General features: G+C 39.9%; 1 protein-coding gene across 7 annotated transcripts in view; it reads left to right on the plus strand.

Annotated features, from left to right (window-relative positions):
• Positions 1-26,724, plus strand: part of LOC149189590 (uncharacterized) — a 122,875-nt gene that overhangs the window by 80,137 nt on the left and 16,014 nt on the right. For 6 of the 7 annotated variants that reach the window (XM_089411855.1, XM_089411852.1, XM_089411850.1 and 3 more), the window contains one exon: positions 16,582-16,687. In XM_089411855.1, the coding sequence (XP_089267981.1) occupies positions 16,582-16,687 (106 nt within the window). Of the gene's footprint in view, positions 1-12,057; positions 13,692-13,812; positions 14,213-16,581; positions 16,688-26,724 lie in introns of those variants that run through there. The other variant, XM_089411849.1, reaches the window with a different exon arrangement.

A 26,724-nucleotide genomic window follows, 5' to 3' on the forward strand; every position in this document is an offset into this window, starting at 1 on the left:
TTGAATAGATGACTGTGTAAAGTTTGCATCCTTGCTGATATATATTTCTGAGTATTCATAATGGAGAAACAAGTATTTTATTTGTTGTAGCATGTTGACACCTAATCTTCATGATTGGGAATTTTATGTAAATAAATAAATTGGGAAGGTGAGCAGTCATCAAGAGATGAACTGAACAATCACTCCCTATTGTATATAACAATGGGTTACCTATGGAATAAAATACGAATCAGTTTTTTCTGCCTTTGGAGAGTTACTGCCTGGCCTGACATGGTATCAGAGCCAGTTCTAAAAATAGTTGTAACTCTCTTCATCTCTGCCACTGCCTCTGTCCTGAAATAGTTTGCCACTGCCTCTGTCCTGAGCGCTGCTCTGCCTCTGTCCATTGCCTGACCAGACATAGCGCTGCTCTGCCTCTGTCCATGGCCTGACATGGTATGCATTGGTGCCTGTAATGGTAAGAGGGCCGTGAGCTTCAGTTTCTTTGCAAAATACCTCACTGTTGTGACAAACATTTTTTTGTTTTCGCCACTCTGAATGAGGATTCCCCCAGTGCTCGTACAAAGCCGGAGAGAGCAAAGGTCGTGAACTGGCCCGTGTATATCCCGTTCTCGTCCAGGTGCCCGATATTTAATTGCACTGATGCATGGTCCTTTGAAGATTTGAAGCCGATGGTATTTCAATGTGCATAAATGGTGCCTCCACGCAGGACTGTATTAGATGTATTAATGTGCATAAACCATAAACTGTGGACTGTATATTGTGCATAAACCGTGGCCTGAAGGCGTCCTCGCCGTAATCATTTTGTTCATAGCCTGTGATCATAGCAGTCCAGGAGACTAAACAATGCTCGCTCATTTTCTCAAATACTTTCTGTGCATTCTCTATGTTCCTGCATTTTCCATACATGTTAACAAGGCCAGACAGCACAGAGTTATACCCTTCATATCCCGTCTTGATGACATTTGCATGCGTTTGCCGGCCTTCTTCCAGAGTTGCTATTGACGCACATGCACTTAATATACTGGCAAAGGTATACTGGTTTGGTTTCATGTCCGTCCTTTGCATTTTTCTAAAGAGTTTCAAGGCCGCTCCATCTTGGTTATTCTGGACATAAACTCTCTAGGAGCTGCAGTCGATAATTGCAACATCGATTTTGGTTTTTTTTTTTCAAAATTGTAAAAGGAAGTTTTTACTATCAGCTGCATATATAGTAAACGATTTTCTGCGCCTCTTGAATAAGCGGGGCCGAGGCTGGGGCTCCTGTACATTTTTTCGTTTCTAAGAATGTCTGTACAGAGTGTTGCTTTGTGAAATAACTGAAAGTAACCGTCTGTATTCTTGTGGCGATTGGAATTAATGCGAAGACTGTAAAATTCTTTAAGAAGTAACACTATCAGCTTTTGCAGAAAACTTCTTTTACCTTTGAATGGCCGAGGCTGGGGCTCCACTGCTGGCTTGAATGATATATATATTGACCAGCGTTTGAGTTTTGAATGCGTTTTGGACGCTGTTTGAATATTAACGCTGTCCCATTGAACTGTGGCTTGAATGATATATATATTGACCAGCATATATATATATTGAATAGTTTGTAGATATGGAATATGGTGGATATATTATATGAGGATCCTTGGAGGGATTTGAAGAAACAATACATAAAAGTATTTGAAATCTTTTTGCCCTTTTGAATACAATTTCACTGTATATCAGCAGAAGTATTTTTTTTTATCAGCAGAAGTATTTTTTACAGAATGCATTCAATCATCTCTATGGTAGGAATAGTTCTCACTGGCAAGGAGAACTATCCTAAATGGTCCCGGATGATAAAACGCACCCTCATCTTCAATGAGTTGTGGAAAGGAGTGTGTGTCAGAGGAGACAATGACCCAGTGCAGCCTACATCAGACAAAGAGCTCGTCATTTGGGAAAACAAGAACAACAAAGCCTATGCATTAATCGCAGCATCTGTAAATGAAGAAGTAAGTCGCCATATTTCATCATATTCAACTGCCTTTGAAGCTTTACAAAAGCTGAAAGAACTCTATGACTCACATTCTGCACTTGAAGTTGTTCAGCTCATGATTAAACTCTTCACTCTTGAACTGAAAAATAATGATCCTCTTGCTCTTGCATCTGAAGTAAAGTCTATAATGCATGATATTAAATCCACTAAGGTTGAGCTGGATATCCCTCTTATTGCTTTTCTCAAGGCACTCTATCCTACCTACTCCAATTATCTTGAGTCTTTACAAGCAAATGGAAATCTTAAAGATATAACCTTTGACTCTCTTGTGAAAAAGTTTGCTGAAAGAGAGAAAGCCTTTGGAAAGAAGACAGCTCCTGAATCTTCTGAAGAGACTGTGTGCCTTGCTCATAAAGAAAAGCATCCTGCTCAAGATTCTACAAGAGGAAGAGGTGGACGAAGAGGAAGAGGAAGATACTTCAGAGGCAGGGGGGGCAGACATTCTCAAGGAGAAAAGGCAGATCTGCATTGCATTTGCTGCAAACGAAATGGATCACATGATGCTTCTACATGCAAGCTACCATGGGACAAAATTGAGCAGAAAAGAAACCAACAGAAAGGTAAAACTGATGATACAGACAAAGGTAAAGCACCTGAATCCGCTCACTATATTGAGGCACAATGTAACATTGGAGTAAATGAAGATTTGTTTAATGCTTCACTTGCTTCTTCGGAAAATGATTGGTTTCTTGATTCAGGAGCAACCTGTCATATGACTCATAGAAAAGATTTTTTTGAAGATTTCACTGACAATGTTGATGGAGCAGTATACTTTGCAGATCAGTAAAAAATCAAGCCATCAGGGCTTGGCACAATCAGGCTTAAACTGCCTGGTCTTCCAGACTTTCTTCTGGATCATGTTCTATATCTCCCACAACTCAAGAGAAACTTGCTGTCCTTGGTCCACATCCGCCAGCAAGGTCACTCCATTCATATGTTTGATGGCAAGCTTGAGGTAAGAAAAGCATCTGACCACTCACTTGTCATGAGGGGAATAGAAGAAGAAAGACTTCTCAAACTGCAAGGAACCTCTGCTCATGCACAACATTTCTCATATATTTCTCATCATGAAGAAGGTACACTTCCATCAAGTTTATTATGGCATGCTAGATTTGGACATTTAAACTATGATAGTCTCCACTTATTGAAGAAAAATGGTGTTGCTGGTTTGCCTACAATTCCTAGGAAACATAAGCAATGTGATGCTTGCATTCTAGGAAAACATAGCAAACAGTCTTTTCATGATTCACATTCAAGAGCACATAGGAAGCTTGAACTCATTCATTCAGATTTATGTGGTCCAATGCCTGTTCCTTCTGCAAATGGAAATAAATATATCATGACATTTATTGATGATTACACCAGAATGTGTTGGGTTTATTTATTGAAGAACAAATCTGATGCTTTTCAAACATTCAAGAATTTTCATAAATGGATTGAAAATGATGCACAATCTCATATTGGGTCTATTCGCACTGATAATGGAAAAGAATATACATCAAATGAATTTGAACACTATCTTCGCCAACATGGGATCAAACATCAAACAACTGTGCCTTATAATCCCCAACAGAATGGTGTAGCTGAAAGAATGAATAGAACAATCTTGAATATGGTACGATCCATGCTTTTCTTAAAAAATGTAAAGATAATGTTTTGGGCTGATGCTGTTCTATGTGCTGCATATATAAAGAATAGATGTCCATCTAATGCTATCAGAAACAAGACTCCTTGTGAATTGTGGTATGGACATGTTCCTTCGGTAAAACATCTTAGGATCTTTGGTTCCACCTGTTATGCTTTGATACCAAAGGTACATAGAAACAAACTTGGTGCTAGAAGTCGTAAGTGTATCTTCCTGGGGTATTCAAACACATCTAAAGCATACCGCCTTTATGATGAAGTAAATAAAAAGTTTGTTGTATCTAGAGATGTCATTTTTCTTGAATCATCCAAATCTGACAATGTTGTTGAGCGGCAACTTGATCGCTTGGATAGATTCGCAAAAACGAAATCATTTCAAGAATTTGATAATCAGATTCCACATCTTGAAGGGGGGATTCCTATACTAGATCAACATGTGGAATCTTCTTCTGAAGAACAATCTCCCCTGCATGAAACTCCAACAATGGATGATGCTTTAAGTGATGTAATTGATAGAATTGGGAGACTCAATCTTGATTCAGTCCCAACTCAATCAACAGAGCAGCCTGGACCATCTCAGAAAGGTCCCCCAAAGTGGCTGACAAAGACACTTGAAAGTGTTCATCCTGATGAAATTGGAAAAACAGGAACCAGAAATTCAAACCGACAAAATGGAGGTGATGTAGATGACTCTAATTCACCTGTTGATATGGATGTTACTTATGATTGTGAATTGAACTTGTCTACAGATTTTGAACCAACTTCCTTCAAAGAAGCTGCTTCTCATGATGCATGGAAAGAAGCGATGCAAAAGGAGTATGATGCCCTCATAAAGAATGGCACTTGGAAGCTGGTTGATCCTCCATTTGGAACCAAACCAATTGGCTGCAAGTGGGTCTACAAGAACAAGTACAAAGCTGATGGCTCACTTGACAAGCACAAAGCTAGGCTTGTGGCAAAAGGTTTTGCACAGAAGGAAGGGGTCGATTATGAGGAAACTTTTGCCCCCATAGCAAAATGGGCCACCATCTGGACACTCTTTGCACTAGCAGCTCAGAACGGTTGGAAAGTCCATCAAATGGATGTAAAAACTGCATTCTTGAATGGAGATCTAAAAGAGAATGTTTTTATGTCCCAGCCTGAAGGATTTGCTGTGAAAGGACATGAACATAAAGTATGCAAACTTGTGAAGTCCTTGTATGGCCTCAAACAAGCACCGCGAGCCTGGTATGAAAAACTAACTGAGCATCTTCTGAAACTCAACTTCAATCATTTTGATCTTGATGATGCAACTTTGTTTGTCAAGAAAGTTGGCAAAACAATTGTGTATCTTGTGGTATATGTAGATGATCTTTTAATGACAGGGAACAATGAAAGCTACATTGCATCCATAAAGAAGGAATTGGGGAAAAGTTTTGAAATGACTGATTTGGGCTATGTTCATTATTATCTTGGCATTGAAGTAACCCAACATCCAAAAGCCATATTACTTTCTCAAAAGAAATACATTGGAGATTTGTTAAACAGATTTGGCATGACAGAATGCAATCCTCTTTCTACTCCAATGGAACAAAACTTAAAGCTCACATCTATTGAAGGAAAGGAATTTGAGGATGCAACAAAGTATAGACAGCTTGTAGGAAGTCTCATCTACCTCACTACTACCAGACCAGACATTTCATTTACTGTTGGAATCCTCTCCAGGTTCATGCAAAAGCCTTGTGAGGGACATTGGTCTGCTGCAAAAAGAGTTCTAAGGTACTGAAGGGAACTCAAGACCTTGGAATCAAGTATACACAGGTGGACGACTTCAGCTTGATTGGATACTCTGATTCAGACTTCGATGGAGACAAAGAAACTGGGGTATCTACTTCAGGATATGCTATGAGTCTTGGATCAGGAGCTGTCTCCTGGAGATCACGCAAACAATTAGTTCCAGCAGATTCCACAACAGAAGCAGAATACGTGGCAACAGTTGAAGCAACGAAAGAAATTGTGTGGCTCAGGAAAATTCTTGAAGATTTGCAGGTAAAACAAGTACAATCAACTCCACTCATGATTGATAACACCTCTGCAATAAAGTTGGCCAAGAACCCAAAGTTCCATGATCGAACAAAGCATATCAATACTAAATATCATCTGATTCGACATCATGTTGAGGCCAAAACAATCCATCTTCGTCATTGTTCCACAAATGAGCAAATTGCAGACATCTTCACCAAAGCACTTGGAAGGGAAAAGCTTGAACGATTCAGAATGATGCTTGGACTCACCAACATCCCTTCAGATTAAGGGGGGGCATGTTGACACCTAATCTTCATGATTGGGAATTTTATGTAAATAAATAAATTGGGAAGGTGAACAGTCATCGGGAGATGAACTGAACAATCACTCCTTATTGTATATAACAATGGGTTACCTATGGAACAAAATACGAATAAGTTTTTTCTGCCTTTGGAGAGTTACTGCCTGGCCTGACATAGCATTTGAATCTCATTGTTTGGGAATGCACAATATACTTTCCTTGTATATGAGTGCAACCAACCATCATTGTGTGTGGATTTGGAGAATAATTGTAGAGTTAAAATCTTGCTTTTGGTTCATTCCTCAAGGAATAATATCACTTGATTGTTGTAGTTTTCTGGGAGAACAAATTTTGAGAATACCTTGTAGTGATATTGGTTCATAGTTGGTTTAAAGTGTAAAATTGGAGAAAATGGCTAGAATCAATGAAGTATTAGAGTTCCTCAAAACTCTGATATTGTCTACTACTCATGATACATTAAAAGTCAACAAAGTTTCTCTCATAGACATTTAGGTTTGTTTACAAAATGCACAAGAGAAAATTGATTTTTTGTAGCTCAAATCTCAGCTACATCAAGAAGAATTAAAACAGAGGAGTCATTCTGAACCTGTTTCTGTTTAGAACAATGAAACAAACTCCCATAAACAGCAAGACAATATTGTTGAAGTTCATTCAGATCCAGTAGCAGTTGTACATGCAAATGCAGAAACTCAACTTGCACTTCCCAAGCCCATCATCAGACCTTGGGAAGAGCTTGTCCATAACAAACACAGAACTGGTCTTGGATATGACAAGGATGTGTCCTTTCATATTCCAGACTATTCAAAGCCCATTCAATTTCAGAGTGCTGGATTCCTTCATGACAGTTCACATCCAGCTGTTCCAGATTCTGCTCCTCTTCCACAACAACAACAACAGATTGTGAAATGCCAACACTGTGACCGAGTTGGCCATCTGAAAGATCATTGTTTTGATCTTCATCCATGTAAGAACTGTCATAAAACTGCCCATTCTTCACACAGATGCTTCAGAAACAAACATCCTGCAAGAACAAAGATTCATCTTGGATGGATCACTTCTTCGCAATGGGCATCAATAGCCAAGAAGATATTCCAATCACATGTCAGGACTTGTTCTAGAGTATTGAACAGTCTTGCAGTTGAGTTTTCTCCATCATCTCACCTTGTATCTGACAGGGGGGGAAATGATGGTCATCTACAAGCTTCAAAGCCACATCAAGCGAGCCTGAGCCACAACCTGTCACACTAGTTTCAGAGTTGTAACCAGAGACAAAGATGCCCCTGAGCATGCCTTCGGTTGGTAATCTGGGACACTTCCTCTAGCAGAAGACTTCACCTTCTTGCCAGTTTCGGAAGAATTCCAGAAATAGAATTGGGAACACTTCCTCTAGCAGAAGACTTCAGCTTCTTGCCAGTTTTGGAAGAGTTCCAGGAATTGCATTAAGCATTCTAGAGTTGTTGGTCATCCTTAAACCATCACAGGTTGAGACTTCCCTTTTCAGGTTGAAGTTCTCCCTTTTATGCGGGGTGAGACCTCCCTTTCATGGTTGAAGGTTTCCCTCTTCAAAACAATAGGAGCACTTCCTCTAGCAGAAGACTTCAGCTTCTCGCTAGTTTTGGAAGAGTTCTAGGAATTGCACCAAGCATTCCAGTGTTGGTGGTCATCCTTAAACCACCGCCCTTTAACCCAACATTTCAGAGAGCACATTCAGCCTAGTGCTGCCATGCATTTTTTTCACATTTTGTATCACAACTCTCTTTTTGGACTCATACATAACCCTTCGGATTAAGGGGGAATGTTGGACACCTAATCCTCAATGGGTTAGTGTGGAAGCCGAATAGACAAAAGGAAGTCCAAGAGACCTTGGGATGTGAAACCCAACGGTCAAACCATGTACTATAAATGTATATGTTTTGTTAATAAAATCATACTCTCATGTTTTATCCTTCAGACTCTGTTGCTGCCCATGTTAATCCTTCAGATTCTGTTGTTGCCCATGTGTGTTTAACAGATTCGACAAGTTGTTGTATTGCAATAACTTTTATTAGATCCATGGAAGAATAGGGCCTTTTTTGGTCACACTTTATTCATATGACTATTGCAAGTGAAGGATGTGATGCTTAAGCATATATGGGGCTGGAAGTAACTGGATATTATGGCCTTGATAATGAGATAAGATAAGATAATTTTATTAATGTCCAACATGTGACCACAAAAGTAGGTCAATGAGACTGAAGAGTACAGCTAGTATGAATACAATGCACTAAACTTTGAACTGCTCTTGATTAGATCAGGTGGACTCCTAGAGAGGGAGGCTGAGGGGAAACCTGAGGTCTCACCATCCTTCTGTCTGGTGTACTTTGGAACTCTGCTTGACTTTTGTTGCTTCTATCTAATGGATCAACAGGGAAGTATGAGGTAATTGGTCTAATCATCCCAGGGCGGGACATGGCATGCAGGAGCTGAGATCTTTGGCTGAAGATCTCCCTCAATGAAGAGAGCTAAGCATCTTTGTTCTTGGTACTGGAAGAAAGTAGAGTGGGAGCCCCCTGTGCCTATAGTGGTAGTGATAGTGTCCATTGATCTCATAGCACAAGGTACACCGAAAAAAGAGGTGCATCCCCATTTCCAGCTCTTGAAGGTGGCACACATGGCAGATCCTATCAGATTGTGGTATATGGTGATCTGTTTGCATTCGGAGTTGATGGGAGCCTACTCGGAGTTGTCCTAAAGGGTTCCTGAGCGAGTGCATCCAATGTTTGCGTGTATAGGGGGGGTGGATGATAAGGTCCTCACGCAGCTTCAAAAAGTGCTTTAGGTAGGAAGACATCTTCGAGAACAGATAATAAAGCGAAGTTATAGGTGAAGAGTTGAAAATATGGTAAAAATTGAATGATATGTTGTACAAGGCAAGATTGAGTGGCTATTTTTTGTGATAAATACTTTTCATATTAACATAGAATATATACAGAATATTGGAAAAAGAATATTTACAGAGAGCAAAAGAATACACAAAGAAAAGTATTGACAGAGATAAAAGAATATATACAGAGATGAAAAGAATACACAAGGAGCAAAGAACCAAATCAAAACCTCTTCATCAGCACTACTAAAGCTATAATCAAATCACAATAAGCAAAAACATCAATATCCTTGGCATCCTTGGTGAGGAGTGGCTGCTTGGCCTGAATCTGAGAGCCAACTTCTTCTCTCAAACTCTATGAATGACGAGACAAAATTAAGCTCATTATTAAAGATAGACTTACAGCTTAATTTCCTAATAGAGAACAAGGAAGTGGCTCTGAGACAATTCAAAAGGCTCATGAATGCTAAGAGAATTAATTGCTGAGAGTTGCCCAACAGAGCAACCCTCCAATGATTAACCTCCTGAAAGATAGCGATAAATTGCGTCTGCACCTTCTGCCAGCGCTTTCTAAGTTTCTAGCTATCAAACATTCCCATAATATATGCTTAAGAGACTCTTTTACCACAGATCGGACATCTGTCATCCATGAGGCTCCTTTATTCCAAACGAGATTTTGTTGGAAGGCCTTGATAAATGATGAACATGCAAAATCTTGTAATTTATAAGATAAACAAAATGATGATATCTTGTATCCTCCAAATTGAACATTTGGCATTAGGATGTTCATCTTTAAATAAATTCTTCTAAGGGATCAATCTCTGAATTCCTTGAGTAGCCACTCTGTCTGAAGTAAGAAGAGCCTTCTGATGGGCTATCAAGTTTCAACCTCTAATCCACCCATGACTTATTGATAGAATCTTGTATGTCCTTCCAAAAAATTGCCTTTCTTGATTAACCCGTGGGTTTGATAATTAGGGATTTCAGCTATACATTGACCATGATTCTCCCAGCTCCAAATTGGGTGCAGAGCCAAGTCCCAACTACATCTACTGCCTGAGAAGTTCCAAATCACATATAAAGCAACAGATTTCTCTGACTACATACATTTTAGGAGGAGCCTTAAATTTGAGACAAGTGGGGAAAGGAAACAGTGTCACATAAACAAAACAGCCATGATCCCAATATATATGCTGAGCTGGGAAAATCCTCTACCTCAGTAAAATCTCCACCAAGGAGATGAACTCTCCAAACATCTCACATTGCACTTTGCTTTAGGATTTTGTTGTCTGACCCCACAAATAATCACTGTAGGCAAAACAAATTTCCTGTGGAACCATTGTCGACCCTCGTGGCCTCAAAATATTTTGCAATTTACGGAGCTGAGCCCGACTAGAGAGCCAACTGGAAACGTAATTACTAAGTGAGGGTTTTAAAATCCTAGAGGTGACTGTTAGCTTACCTGTAAAAGGAAGATCCTTAAATTGCCAATATTGGATCTTAACCTGTAACTTCTGAAGACACCAGCCCCACATAGCAACTGGTGAAAGAATCCTCAGATAATGGATAGAAACCCAAGGACAAATAAAATTCCAAGCACCTGGAATCCAAGCTGGGGGGTTGTCTAAAACAATAAGTCATCAATCAGTCTTCTGTTTACTCACTAATGCAAGTGAAGCTGCACAAAACACATCAAGATATTCTCTAGCTGAGTCCACCAAAACCTGGTCAGCCGGGACTGAGATAAGGAAATCGATAGCAAAGTGATTATTCACGATCTTTGACCTACCTGGCAGAGCAATTCCCCTGAATCCTAGCAGCCTCCCGTAAGTACCCCAAAGCATCAGCGAGCAATACTTACAAGTAATGGTCTAAAGGACACCCATCTCTTAGCAATCCATTAACCAAGACAAAGGAAGAAGCATGAGAGAACAGTGTAATAACCATGGAGCACTCTTAACACCAAACCCAAGGCATGGAAATAGTTCTGTAGTAAAAGATCAAGCAATCCTATCAGATGCTCTGTCAAAATCAATCTTGAGAAAAAGACTTCCAGAGTGGTCGGCCGGGAGCAGGCTGATTTCGAGTGGCTTTTAATGGTATAACATGCACAATGACAAATCCTAGTCAGTAAGATAAAGCAGCAAATGGTTTACAAAAGAGTGCTTAAAACCCTTTGATGGTAAGACAATACTTAACACATATCTGGTCCTCTTCAGTAAAATGATTCTTAGGTTGATTGTGTCAATTCTTAGGCTCTAAATCTCTGTCTGAAATGGCTCTTATGTGATGAAGTTATCCAATTTTTATGGACTTTCAGACAATCTGGAGAAGATAATGTTGGATCAAGTGAAATCATAGTGCTTTTTGAATCTGCAGTGAAGAGGTTTCCTCAGTTGTTCCATGATATTTAGTGGTTTGGTGGCATTGGTGTGCTTATAATGCTTTGTTTCCTTGTTTGTGTTTATGACTTGTTTGAGTTGTTGCATGATTCCATCATATGTTTTCATTGATAATCAAAGGCTGCTTCTACCTTTTTTTATATATTTTTTGTTGTCTTCTCTGATGAACAGTTTCATTTATCCTATTTTTGTGCCATGTTACAGTTGTCGGTCCTATGTGTTTTTCTTCATAGTCACCTCTTGCTACTGGAAGAATGTGCTTTTCCATAGTTGTCTTGACAGTCACCCTTACCCTTCGATAAATTAAAGTTGTGACCATCAGTCATTTGTATCTCTTGAAATATGAATGGTCCTCAAGCTTCCCGATTTTCTCGAGTACTCTCTTCAAGCTTTGCACTGAAGAGGGCTCTCCATCAAAGTTTTCAGTCGGGTTTGCAACCTCTGAAATTTGCCTTAATTGGTAATAATATAAATATTGACTCTTCAATATCTTCATTTGCAATAACAAAAAATAGGAACACAGAATCTGCTTTCCCACAATTTTTTTGGAAAGTTGTCATTATGCAGAATTACAATTAAATTTGCTATTTGCTGATCTTTCAATTGTAATGTGTTTAATACTCCCACGTCATCTGTCGCTAAAGTTGAAAAGTATATTTTTTCTATATCTTTTGTGATGAACAATTTCATTTGTCGTATTTTTGTGCCGTGTTATAGTTGTCAGTCTGATGTGTTATTCTTCCATTATTACCTCTTGCTACTGAAAGGATATTCTTTGCCATACTTGTCTTGACAGTAATGCTGGGAGGGATGATGTGGATGGAAAGATAGTCCGTTTTCTTTGTGCTTGCGGTGTACCATTCAATGTGCTTCGCTCTCCCTATTGGCATGAAATGGTAAAGGCCATCAATGAAGCCCCAAAAGGATACAAGGCGCCCCAACTATGAGAAAGCTAGAACAGTGTTATTAGAAAGAGAAAAAGCTAAGGTTCAAAGAGCTTTGACACGTTTTACAAATGAGTGGGTAGATTCTGGGGTATCCATTGTATCAGATGGGTGGACAAATATTAGAAACCAACATTTGATAAATGTTCTTGGTGTTTCTTCTAGTGGTGCAGTATTTATTGCATGTCATGACTCCTCCTCCATCACTGCATCTGCACAAAACATTGCAGATCTCCTATTGAAATCAATCAAAGATGTTGGTCCGAATAATGTGGTTCAAGTGATCACAGATAATGCAGCAAATTGTAAGGCAGCAGGAAAAATTATTGAGCGTACTCATCCACACATCTTTTGGTCTGGGTGCCTGGTTCACACATTGAACCTTTTGATGCATGATATTGTGAAACACAAAGAATGTGGGTGGATTGCTGAGGTTTACAGGAGAGGGAAGCAGCTCATTAAATTCATCACAGGGCATACAAGGGTAAACTACTTCTATGGCACTTACTCCAAGTTGCAATTGCTTAAAATTGCAAAGACAAGATTTGCTAGTTATTACCTCACCTTTAGGCGGCTAGTGAAGGTGAGACAAGCTTTAACTAATCTGGTGTGTGCTGAAACATGGGATGAAATTAACACTGACATAGATGGTGCTAATGCAGTCAAGGACACTGTTCTTGACAGTTACTTTTGGGGACAGGTTAAATATGTTTTGCAATTCACCAAACCAATTTATTACATGATCAAGTTTGCAGATTCAGATCGACCAGTAATTGGGGAGGTGTATGAGCAAATGGATAGCATGTTGGGGCAGATTAAAGACATTGTTGAGCCTAGAGATATCAACTTGTACAATTATATTCGTGTAGAGGTGCAAAACCGATGGGAAATGCTAAATATTCCATTGCATGCATTAGCATATGTTTTGACACCTAAATACTATCATCCATCATGGCTTTCAACACCAGCACCTGGGGGGGGAAGCAGGAGAAAACCACACCAAGATCAAGAGGTTCACCAAAAATATATGGCTGCATTGAGTAAATTAATCCCTGATGAGGAGGAGGCTGCATTGGAACGGAGACAGGTGAGCAACTATACGCTCAACACTGGTCCATTTGGGAGCATGCATGCAATTAAAGATCGAGAGACTTTTTCTGCTCTTGAGTGGTGGAACATGCATGGAGGGGGTACTCCACTTCTACAGAGTTTGGCATTGCGGGTGCTATCACAGGTGGTAAACACTTCTTTTGCAGAGAGGTGTTGGAGCTCTTATTCTTTCATCCACAGTGTTAAAAGGAACAGGTTGAGTTTAGACCGGGCAGAGAGCTTGGTTTATGTTCATTACAACTTGCGATTGTTGTCCCATTACTGTGAAGATGCGAAGTCTAATAAAGACTTGTTGATTTGGGACAAGAATCCAGAGGAGCCCAATTTGGAGGATGGAGTGTTGCGACTAGAGCAGTTAGAGGATGCTCTTATCCAGGTATGTCCATTGTGGTATGAATTTTCCAATTTTCCCTTATAAAGCATTTCTCTAATTCATGTTTTTTAATTTTTTTGTTAACTAGTGTTTTTTTTTGCATGAATTTTTTGAGCGATTCTAGGATGATGATGACCGTGTTGATATGCCACCACCCCCACGCCCACCCCCACCCCCATCTGGTCCCTTGGTTCCTAGGTTCCATGGTTCAACACCAACAGCAGGGGGTTCTTCTTCATCAGTTTCAGTGCCACGACTTCCACAGGCACCATCTTCTTCATTGCCACCACGTGGAGGCCCGCCACCACGTTCTATTCGTGGTGGAAGGAGGAGAGATTAGTAGATATATTCACAATCTACTACTTTTTGTCATAGATTACTCATTAGACTTGTAGACTTGTGAATTTGAATTTTGAACCTTTTTGGCTTGGCGGTGACCAAGTGACATATTTTGTAAACATTATTATTTGAATTTTGGACATGACAAATGTTGACAGTTGCTCACTTGCTAGATAAATCATAATATGCTCTATGTTTTATGTTTTATAATATGCTTAAATGTTTTATGTTTTATAATATGCTTAAAAATTTGATGTATGTTTGTAATAGCTAGAATATAGATGATTGTTGTACATACTAGTAACTACAATGGAATCATGGATGCCATATCTATCTTGATTTATGCAAAAATATGCATGTTTTCATGTCTTCTACAATTAATTTGGTATTTGGGATGTTTGTTTCGAGTATAAATGCAAAAAATATAAAAATATATATATATATATATATATAGCAGACGCTTCCGCGGACGCTTCGCTTCCTAGATTTTTGGAAAATGACGCTTCGGCGTCCCCGCTTCCAAAAAACGCTTCCGCTTCGCTCCCGCTTCGTGCAACATTGGTTGTGACTATTAGTGATTTGTATCTCTTGCATATGGATAGTCCTCAGGCTTCCTGATTTTCTCAAGTACCATCTTTAAGCTTTGCATTGAAGAGGTCTGTACATCAAGGTTTCCAGTCAGGTTTGAATGCTAACATTTTTGTTAGCTAGAGCCAGGGGGTTTTGAACTGGCAACCTTCACACAAGGGAGTGCCTTAACAGTACACTCCATCACTGACTATTCTACTATTCTACGTGCCATGGGCATAATATATATTATAAATGTTATTGGACTCTTCAATATCTTATTTTACAATAGGAAAAAATAGGAACCTAGAATCTGTGTGCCACAATTTTTTTGGGAAGTTGTCATTGTGTTTAATTACAATTATATTTGCTATTTACTGATCATTAATGGATTTAATGCTCCCACATCATCTATTCCTAAAGTTGAAAAGTAAACAACAAAATCATTTCATTTTTACCACAATGATTGTATATCTTCAACGCAAATTTACACCATGCTGAAGAAAATCATTTCTACACTTGTAAAAATTGTTTTAGGGCTCCAACCCTAAGGACACCAATCCCAAAACCAAAAAGAAATTTCAGGGCTCCAACCCTACGACTTCCTAAATAGAACAATTCTTCAACTAAACTAATTCTTATAATGTGGCTGCATCATAAGTCTTCACCGATCCCAAAATAGAATACTTAGAACAGTAGAAGATCAATAATGAAGTGACAGTAGCTTCTCCCAATAATGCTGATATGTATATAAAGTTATAAACAAGCACCCAGCACTAAAATGATACCCAATTTAATTGACCAGCTAGCACACTGCCCAAAAGTGAAGAATGATGAATGTGACTGTCAAATTAACCCCTTACTCAGGCATAACTTAGTTCCTTTCGCAATGGATAACAGTGCAAGAAAGAATTCGCAACAATCCTTAAGAAAAGTCGATAAAGAAGGTTCACAGCAGTTCGTAATAGTCTGTAAGAGAAGTTGACAACCTGTCCGCAACAGGAGTCTGCAGAGTCTTCAAAGCTTCAGTGAAAGTCTTCACGAAATATCAATCTTTAAATCTGCTTTCTTAGTTCACTGCAATCTCACGAATCAGTCTGAATTTCTCCACAATAGCGTTTTTAACTCCTCCTTCCTTCCGATCTCTATCTTTTTAAGTTCACGAGCTGTGAACTTCTTTTGTTTCTCCTTCTATTGATTAATCACTGAGATCTGTCCCAAACTGAAATGAATCTCTTTCTTTTTATATGATTTGATGAGGAAAAGACGTCACAAGTTGTAGGAGACCCGACCTATAGTTTGAAGCTGACCTATTCAATGAGGAATTTTCATATATTATCATGTTTTTGGCTGTCAACGAGGAGGAGAGGTGAGTTAAAATTTTATATAGGAACTAGGGAATAGTTAGGTTTAATTAATAAGAGTGTTTTGGATAGGATAGGATTAGGGTTGTATTGAGTAAATAGGGATAGGGTAATATGAATAGAAACAGGGATTAGGTTTTTTCATCAGGAATAGGAATAGGTTGTAATGAATAAATTAGGGAATAATGGAATTTAGGAATCTTAGGATTAATGGATTAATAATCTGAGTTAGGAAATTGTTCCCAAGGGGTTAGGGTTTCTTCAAATTAGGAAAAGGGTTAAGGTTTCTTAACAAGGGTAGGGATTAGGATAGAACACGGGTTAGGTTTTAGGATTAAGGGTAAGGGTTAGGGTTTCTAGGTATATGACATCAATGGCAAGTGAAAACTCTTTATCCAACATACGTAGCACCATAAACAATCCAGTTAAATGAAAAATATATCTGACCAAATGTTTCTGACATTCATACGTGCATCTTATTTGATGCTTGAATTTTGTGACATGTAGAATGAATTTTACTTTAGAATCTAGATAGTACTTTTGTAGATGATTGTTTTGCTTGTATGTTACAACTTTGACTTGTCTTTATGGTGTATTGAAATTGCATATTTTTTTTGGTCCAGACCCAATGTTTCTTCAGCACTCTTCTTCAAATACAACACCGCATTGGGGCCGCCGTATCTTGTTTTGGTTGATACCAATTTCATCAACTTCTCGATCCAAAATAAGGTGCACGAAATCAACTCTTGTAGATTAATGTAGACACTTATACCCTTTTGTAGTTGCCAGATATCTGACTATTTAAATTGCACTCTTTATTCTTTGAAACAAATTTCAGGAATTTGTAATGATTTTTATTAGATTTATGAACTGTCAGTATTAGTAAATCTGTTCAACGTTCTGAATTTCAGCATTGATCTGGACCTTCTAGCTGAACCACCTGTGTTTAAGCAGGCTTAGAATACACTTCCTGTTATTTCTATACAGGAGATAAAAATGTAGCATAGGTAAAAGAAATTCAACAGGAACAGTCTCATTATTTTGGTTCACACATGTTTGGCTGGGTGTGAGCAACTGAGCTTCCTGTGCACAAATGTGGTTACTTTCCTGGGACACACCCGAGATGCTCTAGAAAAGGACCCAAAAGACCTTCAAACACCACACAAAGCACCACAGCTTCTGACACTAAACCCTGAGTGACCTGTGAACACCTGGTTTAAGTACAAATATACAAATATCAGAAAACAGAAAATTTTAGCTAATATTTTTCCTGACTAATACCTCCTATTTTAAAACTAAGCAAAATGAAAAATGATTGTAGAAGAAGCTCCAGATATACATATTAAGATATTGTGCAACGGGAATTGATGACAATGGGCAGCATAAAGTTTCCTTTGATCTTTTTGGCAATGGCTTCTACCTTCCAACTGCGGCTAGAATGGACCTACAAGCCAGTGATATACTCATAAAACATGAAGCCATAGACCAGATCAGATTGCTGCAGACATGATGATGAAGGGTTTACATGAAGTGCGAGGATAAGAGAAGGCTAGATGAGCCTGTCCTAGACTATATTTGCTGACTGTCATATTTTTGTTACAGACCTAGCATATTGTCCAGAACTGCAGAAAGAGACAAACTGTTTGGGTACATGTTTGAGGTATTGTCATTTGATGTTGAAGGCATTTCTGAGTCAATGTTTGGGTCATGTAATTTCTCAATAAAGATTCTATAAGAAAGAGTTCAAAGGGTTTTTCCTCTCAAGTTTAGGAGAGGTTTTTGCCCTGGCTTGGTGCCAATATCTTGTGTACTTGTGCATTTTGATCTTCTTGTTTTGGTAGCTGGTTGATGATAATAATTCGTGTAATCAATAAGAAGCAGAATCTAAAGAAATAGTATCACAAGCAGTTATCACAGATAAGAGAAATCAAATATCTAAATTGCCCTTTATTTCTCAACACAGCTGAACATTGTACAAGCAGTTGATAGGGTCCTTGTTGTATCTAATCAACACGAGGCCAAATATATGTTTTGCCAAGAACACACTCAGTCAGTTAATGGTGGATCCATGGAGGGTTCATTGGGTGGCAACAAGGCATGTGCTCAAGTATCTTCGAGAGGATACTAGTGTTCCATGTTAGGTCCAAACACGTAGAGATCAGGTACCACTTCATCAGAGACGGGGCCTAGATGGGTGTTGTGAGGCTGCAATATGTGGCAGAGATGGTGGCACATTGAGCTATCTGGGGGCTGCAAGGGGCTACCAGCTGAAGATGATATAGGAGAAATTTTTTCCTATGGGTGTCACCCACTGGTGGTGGGTAACAGGAACTAGATAGAATAACAATCATACTATGAAGGTCGTGCTTATGGAACAAAGCTCTGTTGAACATGTTTGTTGGATTTGGGCTGCCATCCACCATGGGTTAGGACTGAACTAAGAGATTGTTGTGCCCTAGTTTCCATCTAGTCGAACCATCCATAGCATTTTGTAAGAGCCACCTGTAAACCATGCAGGTATATGTGCCACACTACACAAGCTCAATGACGCATTAACTCTGTCACACAAAGGTTGTTAGAGACGCGACACATTTGAATTTTCATAAGAAATTGCTTGTTTTTGGGCAAAAAAAAACAAGGGACCTCCTCGTGCACTATTCTATTTATCTATCATACAATTTTTACAATTTTTTGAACCTGAATAAGTTTTACAAAATTACCAGATATCATACCTTAATTCGTTTCTGATTAAAATTACCATCGATATGATAACAAAAGCTCTAACATTTATAAAGTTTTGTGAACAAAATTATAACTTATATTTCACCAAATTTCTACAAATTAAATACAAATACATTATACGTTCACTTTCTCTCACGCCAATTCTAGATGTTTATTCAAACTGATATTTAATTATTATTTAATAAATCTCCACTGATTTTCCTAAGGGTCTGTCCATTTCTATGGTCAAAAGACAACCACTGCATTCGGTTCAGAGAAGCCAAGAACAACGATTAATTTTCAACATTTAAAAAAGAAGTCGAGATTTAACGCTTGGGGTCATGGGGTAGAACCAATAATTGGAATCGTAGACCATGGGGTTATGATTGCTCAGAGAATTATAATTAATCTTTTCTCACTAGGGTTTGGGAGCAGCGAAAGGGTGGTCCTGAATGTCAACCAACTTCAAACAAGACTAGGGTCCAGGGCGAGAAACATTTTGAAATCGTATGCTTCGGTGGCTGCTAACATGTATGGTCACGAATACGAGTTCCAGAGCTTCCATCTGATTATCGACAAATATAAAAATGATGACAAATTTTCAATTCTCTTCCTATGATGCTGACTCTGTTTTGGATAAAATGCAAAGATAAATTAAAAGCGTTTTAAAATTTTTTCAATTATCGCAAGATTCTTATTTGAGTAATTAATTACTGGTATGGTGTGTTGAGAAATCTAGGGCATTAGCATTAGGTGATTTCTCTTCTATTAGTGACTGCTTGTGAATGCTTTTTACTTCTTTAGATTAGGATCTTCTTCTTGTTAGATTATTAGTGTTCTTTCTTATCAAACAGTAACCAATGCATGAACATAAATAGACAAGAGACACAACATGTAGGCTATGAGCCAGGGCCAAAAGCTCTCACTCCTTGAGAGGAAAAACCGCGCAAATTCTTCTTATAGAGGTTCCAATTGACGAATACCAAGACCAAGACACAAGTTCTCTAGTCAATCCTCTTCTTGACTCCTCTTCCACCGAGATCTTCATTATTGCCTTGATATTGAGATCTTCATCACTGCCTTGACAACACTGCTTCCTTCACGAGCCCTTATCATAGAGATGATACCTTACGACAATAGTATCATCAACAAACTGTAGTTACAATGAACTATTATGTCATCAATGATGCCTTACTGCACTTTGATGTGACACTGAGACAGAGGTACACTTCACTGTAAGGTAGGCTTGTTTCTGTTATCTTGTACCTTTGATCAAATGTTAAAATTGGCAACTAGGGCCAAACTCCATGTGGGTCATCTTATTCATGGCTGATAATATTTTTTTAGATTCATCTCATCGAGAGGTGTAGGGTTGATTTAAAGATCATCCGGTTCCGATGAGTATTTATTGAGATATGAATTTATTTTGATTATGGAATAATTATCAAGCCGACCTACAACTCATGTAGGCTCAGAAGCCCAACAGTCGCATCTATTCAAACATCAACAGTTGTGTATAAATACAGGAGGACTTTTCCTCATTTGCACTCACTCATCTCATCACATCTCTCTCTCTCTCTCCTGCGCAGAAAAGAGGCTCTTCTCTACTGCGTAGAAAAGAGACTCTCTCTCACACATGTGGAAGGAAGGATGCAGTTTTGGGGCAGCAACTACAGAACCAAAGTTTGACCAGCGTTGACCAGAAGGCTCCCTCAGAATTGCGCTATAGGTCCATCTGGATCTCCTATGAAGGCCACATTTTTTGATGGTGGAATCAAGCCGATCCGACGGTCGGTTTGCGAGATATTGTTTGCCCTAGTTTGGGACTGATCTAGGGTTTGTTGCTGCTAATGTAAATCTGATTTATGTACTATTTCTCTCTGCTGGATTATTGAAGATAAAGGAAGATTTGATCAAAGGGTTTCCCCACATTGGGGTTTGTCCCTGGCTAGCCGCCACATCTTGTGTCTCTTGTCTTGGCTTGTTTTCTGTCGATTGTTTAATGTTCTATCTGCGCTTTACTCTATGTACATGTGATTGCTAATCTGTGGATAATAATAAGAAAGAACATACCATAATCTAACATGGTATCAGAGCTGAGGTGAAGACAAAGCCCGAGCAAGAGCAAGAGCAATCACCGAAGAGAAGATTGGCAAGGCTATCCTAAAAGAACTATGGGGTCCTCATCACTCTTTCCTGCCGAGGACAAGCTCCGTGAGAAAGCTGACTATCACGGATGGAAGATTTCTATCGATCTAACCCTAGAAGATCAAGAGTGTTGGATCATGTGAGTGGCAATATTGTTGAGCCTCCATCAAATGCATCCGCTACTGCCAGGAACAAATGGAAAACCGGAGAAGTCAAAGCAAAGAAGATCATCTGGGACTCTATTGACAAGCACTTGGTGGCCTACATCTCTGACCTGAACACCTCCAAGGAAATATACGATAGACTGGTGAGTTTATTTAAAGTTAATGATGCAAATGAAGTTTTGTTTCTTAGAAATAAGCTGAAGGAAATTAAGAAGGGTAAACATGAGAGTATGCAAGCATACTTCTTAAGAATCATCGAGATTAGGAACGATCTCCTATCTATTGGGGAGACTATTACTGATAGGGAAATGGCACTCACGACTCTTGGAGGATTACCATCCGAATGGTACGTGTTCAGGACTACTCTTCTGAACAATAATGTAATTCCTGGTTTTGAGGAATTAATGGCTAGATGCATCCAAGAAGAAACAAGGGTAGAAGAGCAAGAAATGACCATGCCTAAAGGTCTTCCTGCTGCCTTTTCTTCTCATGCTAAGAAAAGAAATACTTCCGGGACTAAATAAAAAAGAAAGGTTGGACCTAAGGTTGGAAGAAAAGGACGATGTTACATTTGTGATTAAGTAGGTCACTATGTAAGGGAGTGCCCTGATAGAAAGGACTCACACCGAGACGATGATCAAAATCTCTCTCATAGCAATCAAAGGAATGGCAAATTCAATAACAAAGGTAAAAGGAGTGTTGGAAGTCAAGGAAACGAACAATCATTCAAGAAAGCTAGAAATTCCAGGTATGAATCCAACATTGTTGAAAATAAGCAGGATGAATATTATCTACCAGCTGCTTTATCTACCTCTGCTCCTTCGGACTCAATGGGAATTTGGCTCATTGATAGTGGTGCCTCAAGGCACTTCACTGGTTACAAAGATGTTCTCCATAATCTGATAGAGAAAGAAACTAACCTGGAAATTGTCCTTGGAGATAATATGAAATATCTTGTGAAAGGTGTAGGCAATGTCTCTCTCAAGTTGAATCAAGGTAATACAATCCACTTACAGGATGTATTATATGTACCTGACCTCGAAAAGAACCTGGTGTCCATCTCGGCAATGGAAGACAAAGGCTACAAGTTAACCTTTAGCAATGGCAAGGTACGTGTATGAAAAGAAATGTAAAAAATGCCTTTACTCTTGGGTTTCGAGTTTATTCATTATATTAGGTCGGTGGAAGTCCGCTGGGTGTCATGTCTTGTGACACATCTCTTCAGTCTGAACTTTGGCATCGGAGGTTTGCCCACCTTCATTATAAAGCTCTACCCAATGTAAGACAAATGGTGACAGGGATGCCCGAATTCCGAGTAGAGAAAGAAGGTGTATGTCCAGGATGTGCCAAAGGAAAGCTCAAAAGGGGACCATTCCCCTCAAGCCAAAGCAAGACCTCCGATATATTACAGTTGGTTCACTCAGGCATATTTGAGGCTGGTATTAAGAGGGAGACTACTACATCACATACTCCTGAGCAGAATGGTGTGGCAGAAAGGAAGAACCGTACAATTGTGGAAGCTGTCTGTGCCATGCTCCATGATCAAAGGCTTCTGAAGTCTCTATGGGAAAATGATGTAACAATGCCTGATGTGGAGGAACCCATGGATCCTATTTATCCACCTGAGCCTTCCTCTTCTAGGAAGAGGCTACTTGATGATGCTGAAGGACACGCTGCACCCCAAGGAACCTTTCGTGAAAGTAAGAAACCTAACAGGTATCAAGGATACCTGACCATCATGAGCACCATCATACAAAATGAGCCTTCATCATTCTCAGATGTCTTTAAGCATCAAGTATGGAAGGATGCTATGACCAAAGATAATGAGTCTATTATGAAGAATGATGTCTGGAAAGTAGTTTCCAGACCCCAGGACAAGACAGTTGTCACTTCTAAATGGCTTTACAAGATAAATCATGCAGCAGATGGAAGTACGGAAAAGTATAAGGCTCGTTTTGTTGCTCGTGGTTTCTCCCAGAGGGAAGGTATAGACTATGATGAGATATTTGCACCTGTTGCCAGATATACGACCATCCGCTCAATCATAGCCCTTGTGGCTTCACAAAGATGGAACCTACATCAGATGGATGTCAAGACCGCATTCTTGCATGGTTCAATCAAAGAAGAGGTCTACGTGGAGCAACCCGAAGGATTTGAGATTTATGATCAAAAATCTCATATTTGCAGGTTGAAGAAAGCTTTCTACGGGCTGAAGCAAGCAGCTCGAGCATGGTATGAGAGGATTGATAGCTACTTGATGAAGTTGGGATTCACTAGGAGTGAAGCCAATCCTAACCTTTACTTTAAGGTTGAAGATGACAAACATCTCATACTAGTGTTGTATGTGGATGACCTCTTCCTAACAGGTGCAGACCCTCTTATTCACTAATGTAAGAGGGAGTTGGCTTCTGAATTTGAAATGAAGGATCTAGGACTGATGCACTATTTCCTAGGACTTGAAGTTTGGCAAAAGCCAAGCGAAATTTTCCTATCTCAAGGAAAATATGTGGTGAAGATATTGGAAAGATTTGGTATGGTAAACTGCAAGCCTGTAACTACCCTGATGGAGCTTGATTTCAAGAAGTTAAGCGGTAGTGCTGTTGGACCTGTTTTACGAAATGCTACCAAGTATCGGCAACTCGTCGGAGCATTAATGTTCTTAGTGAACTCCTGTCCAGATATATGCTTCGCAGTGAACACGTTGAGTCAACATATGGTTGAACCTCACCACATACATTGGATTGGTGCCAAGAATCTGTTAAGATATCTTCGTGGCACAATTACATATGGGTTAAAATACACTGTCGGAGATGTGAGACTACTTGGATACACTGATGCTGATTGGGTAGGCAATGTGGAGGACCGTAAGAGCACTTTCGAGTGTTGTTTCTCCTTGGGATTTGCTTCGATATCCTGGATGAGCAGGAAGCAGAAGTCGGTGGCTTTGAGCACCGCCGAAGCAGAGTATATTGCTGCTAGCATGGCCTCCTGTGAGGCAGTCTGGTTGCGAAAGCTCTTCAGTGAGCTATTTGGATTTACATTGGATACCACCGTGATCCTATGTGATAACCAGAGTGGGATTCGTTTATCAGAGAATCCTGTATTTCATGATCGCTCCAAGCATATCAATATCAAGTATCACTATATTCGAGATATGGTGCAGTAGGGAGCTATAAGGCTCCAACATATTGGTACAAATGAACAGGTCGCCGACATTCTGACAAAGCCCCTAGGAAAGGTCAAATTTTTGACTTTCCGAGAACGACTTGGTGTCGTTCAAAGACCCTCCGATGAGGGTCCTGTATGATGCATTGAGCTCTGGGAGCTTCGGGGGGTGCAGGGTACTTCTTGGAGCGGCATATGACCACAGGGTGATTCACCATCCCTTGGTGGTATACATGTACACCCCGTGGCGACTATGTAGCAGGATGATTGGTTCTCCTGTGAGGTCTGGATGATGTGTTCTCCATGACAACGATGTAGCAAGATGATTAGTTCTCCTGTGAGGCCTGGATGATGTGTTTTCCATGGCGTTTATGTAGCAGGATGATTAGTTCTCCTGTGAGGACAAGATTGATTAAGTTCTCCTGTCAAGGCATCCTACCCATGCAGTCTGGGACTCATGGGAAGTACCTCTCATCTGATCAATGAGCAGGGAAATGAGGATGGGGACCATAATAGTACCGATGGACGCATCACTGTATCTACCGTACTCCCTATGCTAGGATGACCTTCATTGATCTGGGATCAATGATACTAGTCTGGGACCAGTGGTACATACTCTGAGACTGACTTTGGGTTAGTGAAGGACTGGTCTGGGACCAGTGGTAGGAGTGGTACATACTATGATGCTGACTTCGGGTCGGTTGAGACTAGTCTGGGACCAGTGGTATGCACTCTGAGACTGACTTTGAGTCAGTGGAGGATGATACTGGTCTGGGACCAGTGGTAGGAGTTGTACCCACTATGACGCTGACTTTGAGTCGGTTGAGATTGGTCTGGGACCAGTGGTACATACTCTGAGACTGACTTTGAGTCAGTATGATACATCCTCGATCATTTCTTCCTCTTCATAATTCGGACAAAGCAGAGCAGAGCAGAACAGAGCAGAGCAGAGCAGATCAGAACAGGGCAGAACAGAACAGAGCAGAGCAGGCAGGATAGAGCAGAGCAGAGTAGGCAGGATAGAGTAGAGCAGAGCAGGCAAGATAGAGCAGAGCAGAGCAGGGGTCAAGCTGTATAGGGCAGTGCATTTGATGGATGAATAGTAGCGACCGACAGACAGATTGCAGATGGAGTTCTCCCTAGTTGAGAGGGAGTGTTAAAATTGGCAACTAGGGCCAAACTCCATGTGGGTCATCTTATTCATGGCTGATAATATTTTTATTAGATTCCTCTCGTCGAGAGGTGTAGGATTGATCTAAAGATCATCCGATTCCGATAAGTATTTATGGAGATATGAATTTATTTGATTATGGAATAATTATCAAGACGAGCTACAACTCATGTAGGCTCAGAAGCCCAACAGTCGCATCTATTCAAACATCAACAGTTGTGTATAAATACAGGAGGACTTTTCCTCATTTGCACTCACTCATCTCATCACATCTCTCTCTCTCCTGCGCAGAAAAGAGGCTCTTCTCTACTGCGCAGAAAAGAGACTCTCTCTCACACATGTGGAAGGAAGGACGCAGTTTTGGGGCAGCAACTGCAGAACCAAAGTTTGACCAGCGTTGACCAGAAGACTCCCTCCTCAGAACTGCGCTGTAGGTCCATCTGGATCTCCTCTGAAGGCCACATTTTTTGGTGGTGGAATCAAGCCGATCCGACGGTCGGTTTGCGAGATATTGTTTGCCCTAGTTTGGGACTGATCTAGGGTTTGCTGCTGCTAATGTAAATCTGATTTATGTACTATTTCTCTTTGCTGGATTATTGAAGATAAATGAAGATTTGATCAAAGGTTTTCCCCACTTTGGGGTTTGTCCCCAGTGTTAAGTTATGGTATGTTCTATGCTTATAACAGTTTACTTCTTTTTCTTATTATGTTCCACAGATTAGCAATCACATATACATAAAGTAAAGTGCAGATAGAACATTAAACGATCGACAGAAAACAAGCCAAGACAAGAGACACAAGATGTGGCGGCTAGCCAGGGACAAACCCCACAATGTGTGGGGAAACCCTTTGATCAAATCTTCTTTTATCTTCAATAATTCAGCAGAGAGAAATAGTACAATAAATCTGATTCGTATCAGCAGTAGCAAACCCTAGATCAATAGCATCAACATTAGCGGCTTCATTATCAAACTAGGGCAGATCATATCTCACAAACCGACCGTCAGATTGATTTCATTCCACCACCAAAAGTTTCGGCTTCCAGAGGAGGTTCAGATAAACCTACAGCGCAATTCAGATGAGGAGATATTCTAGGCCACGCAAGTCAATCTTTACTTCTGCAGTTGCAGCTTCAGTTTCAGCAGTTTCCGGCTTCAAACTAGGGTAGTCGATATCTTGCAAACCGTTCGTCGGATTGACTTCATTCCACCACTAAAAGTTGCGGCTTTCAAAGGAGGTTTAGATGAACCTACAACGCAGTTCCAAAGAGGAGATCTTCTAGGCCACGCAAGTCAATCTTTACTTTTGCAGTTGCAGCTTCAAATTGAACAGCTTCCGGCTTCACATGTGTGAGAGAGAGACCCATTTCAGCGCAGTAGAGAAGAGACTCATATCTG

Source organism: Pinus tabuliformis, chromosome 3_1 (genome assembly GCF_031772625.1).
Source record: "Pinus tabuliformis cultivar Carrire ecotype Pingquan chromosome 3_1, CPIR1, whole genome shotgun sequence".
Classification (NCBI taxonomy): domain Eukaryota; kingdom Viridiplantae; phylum Streptophyta; class Pinopsida; order Pinales; family Pinaceae; genus Pinus; species Pinus tabuliformis.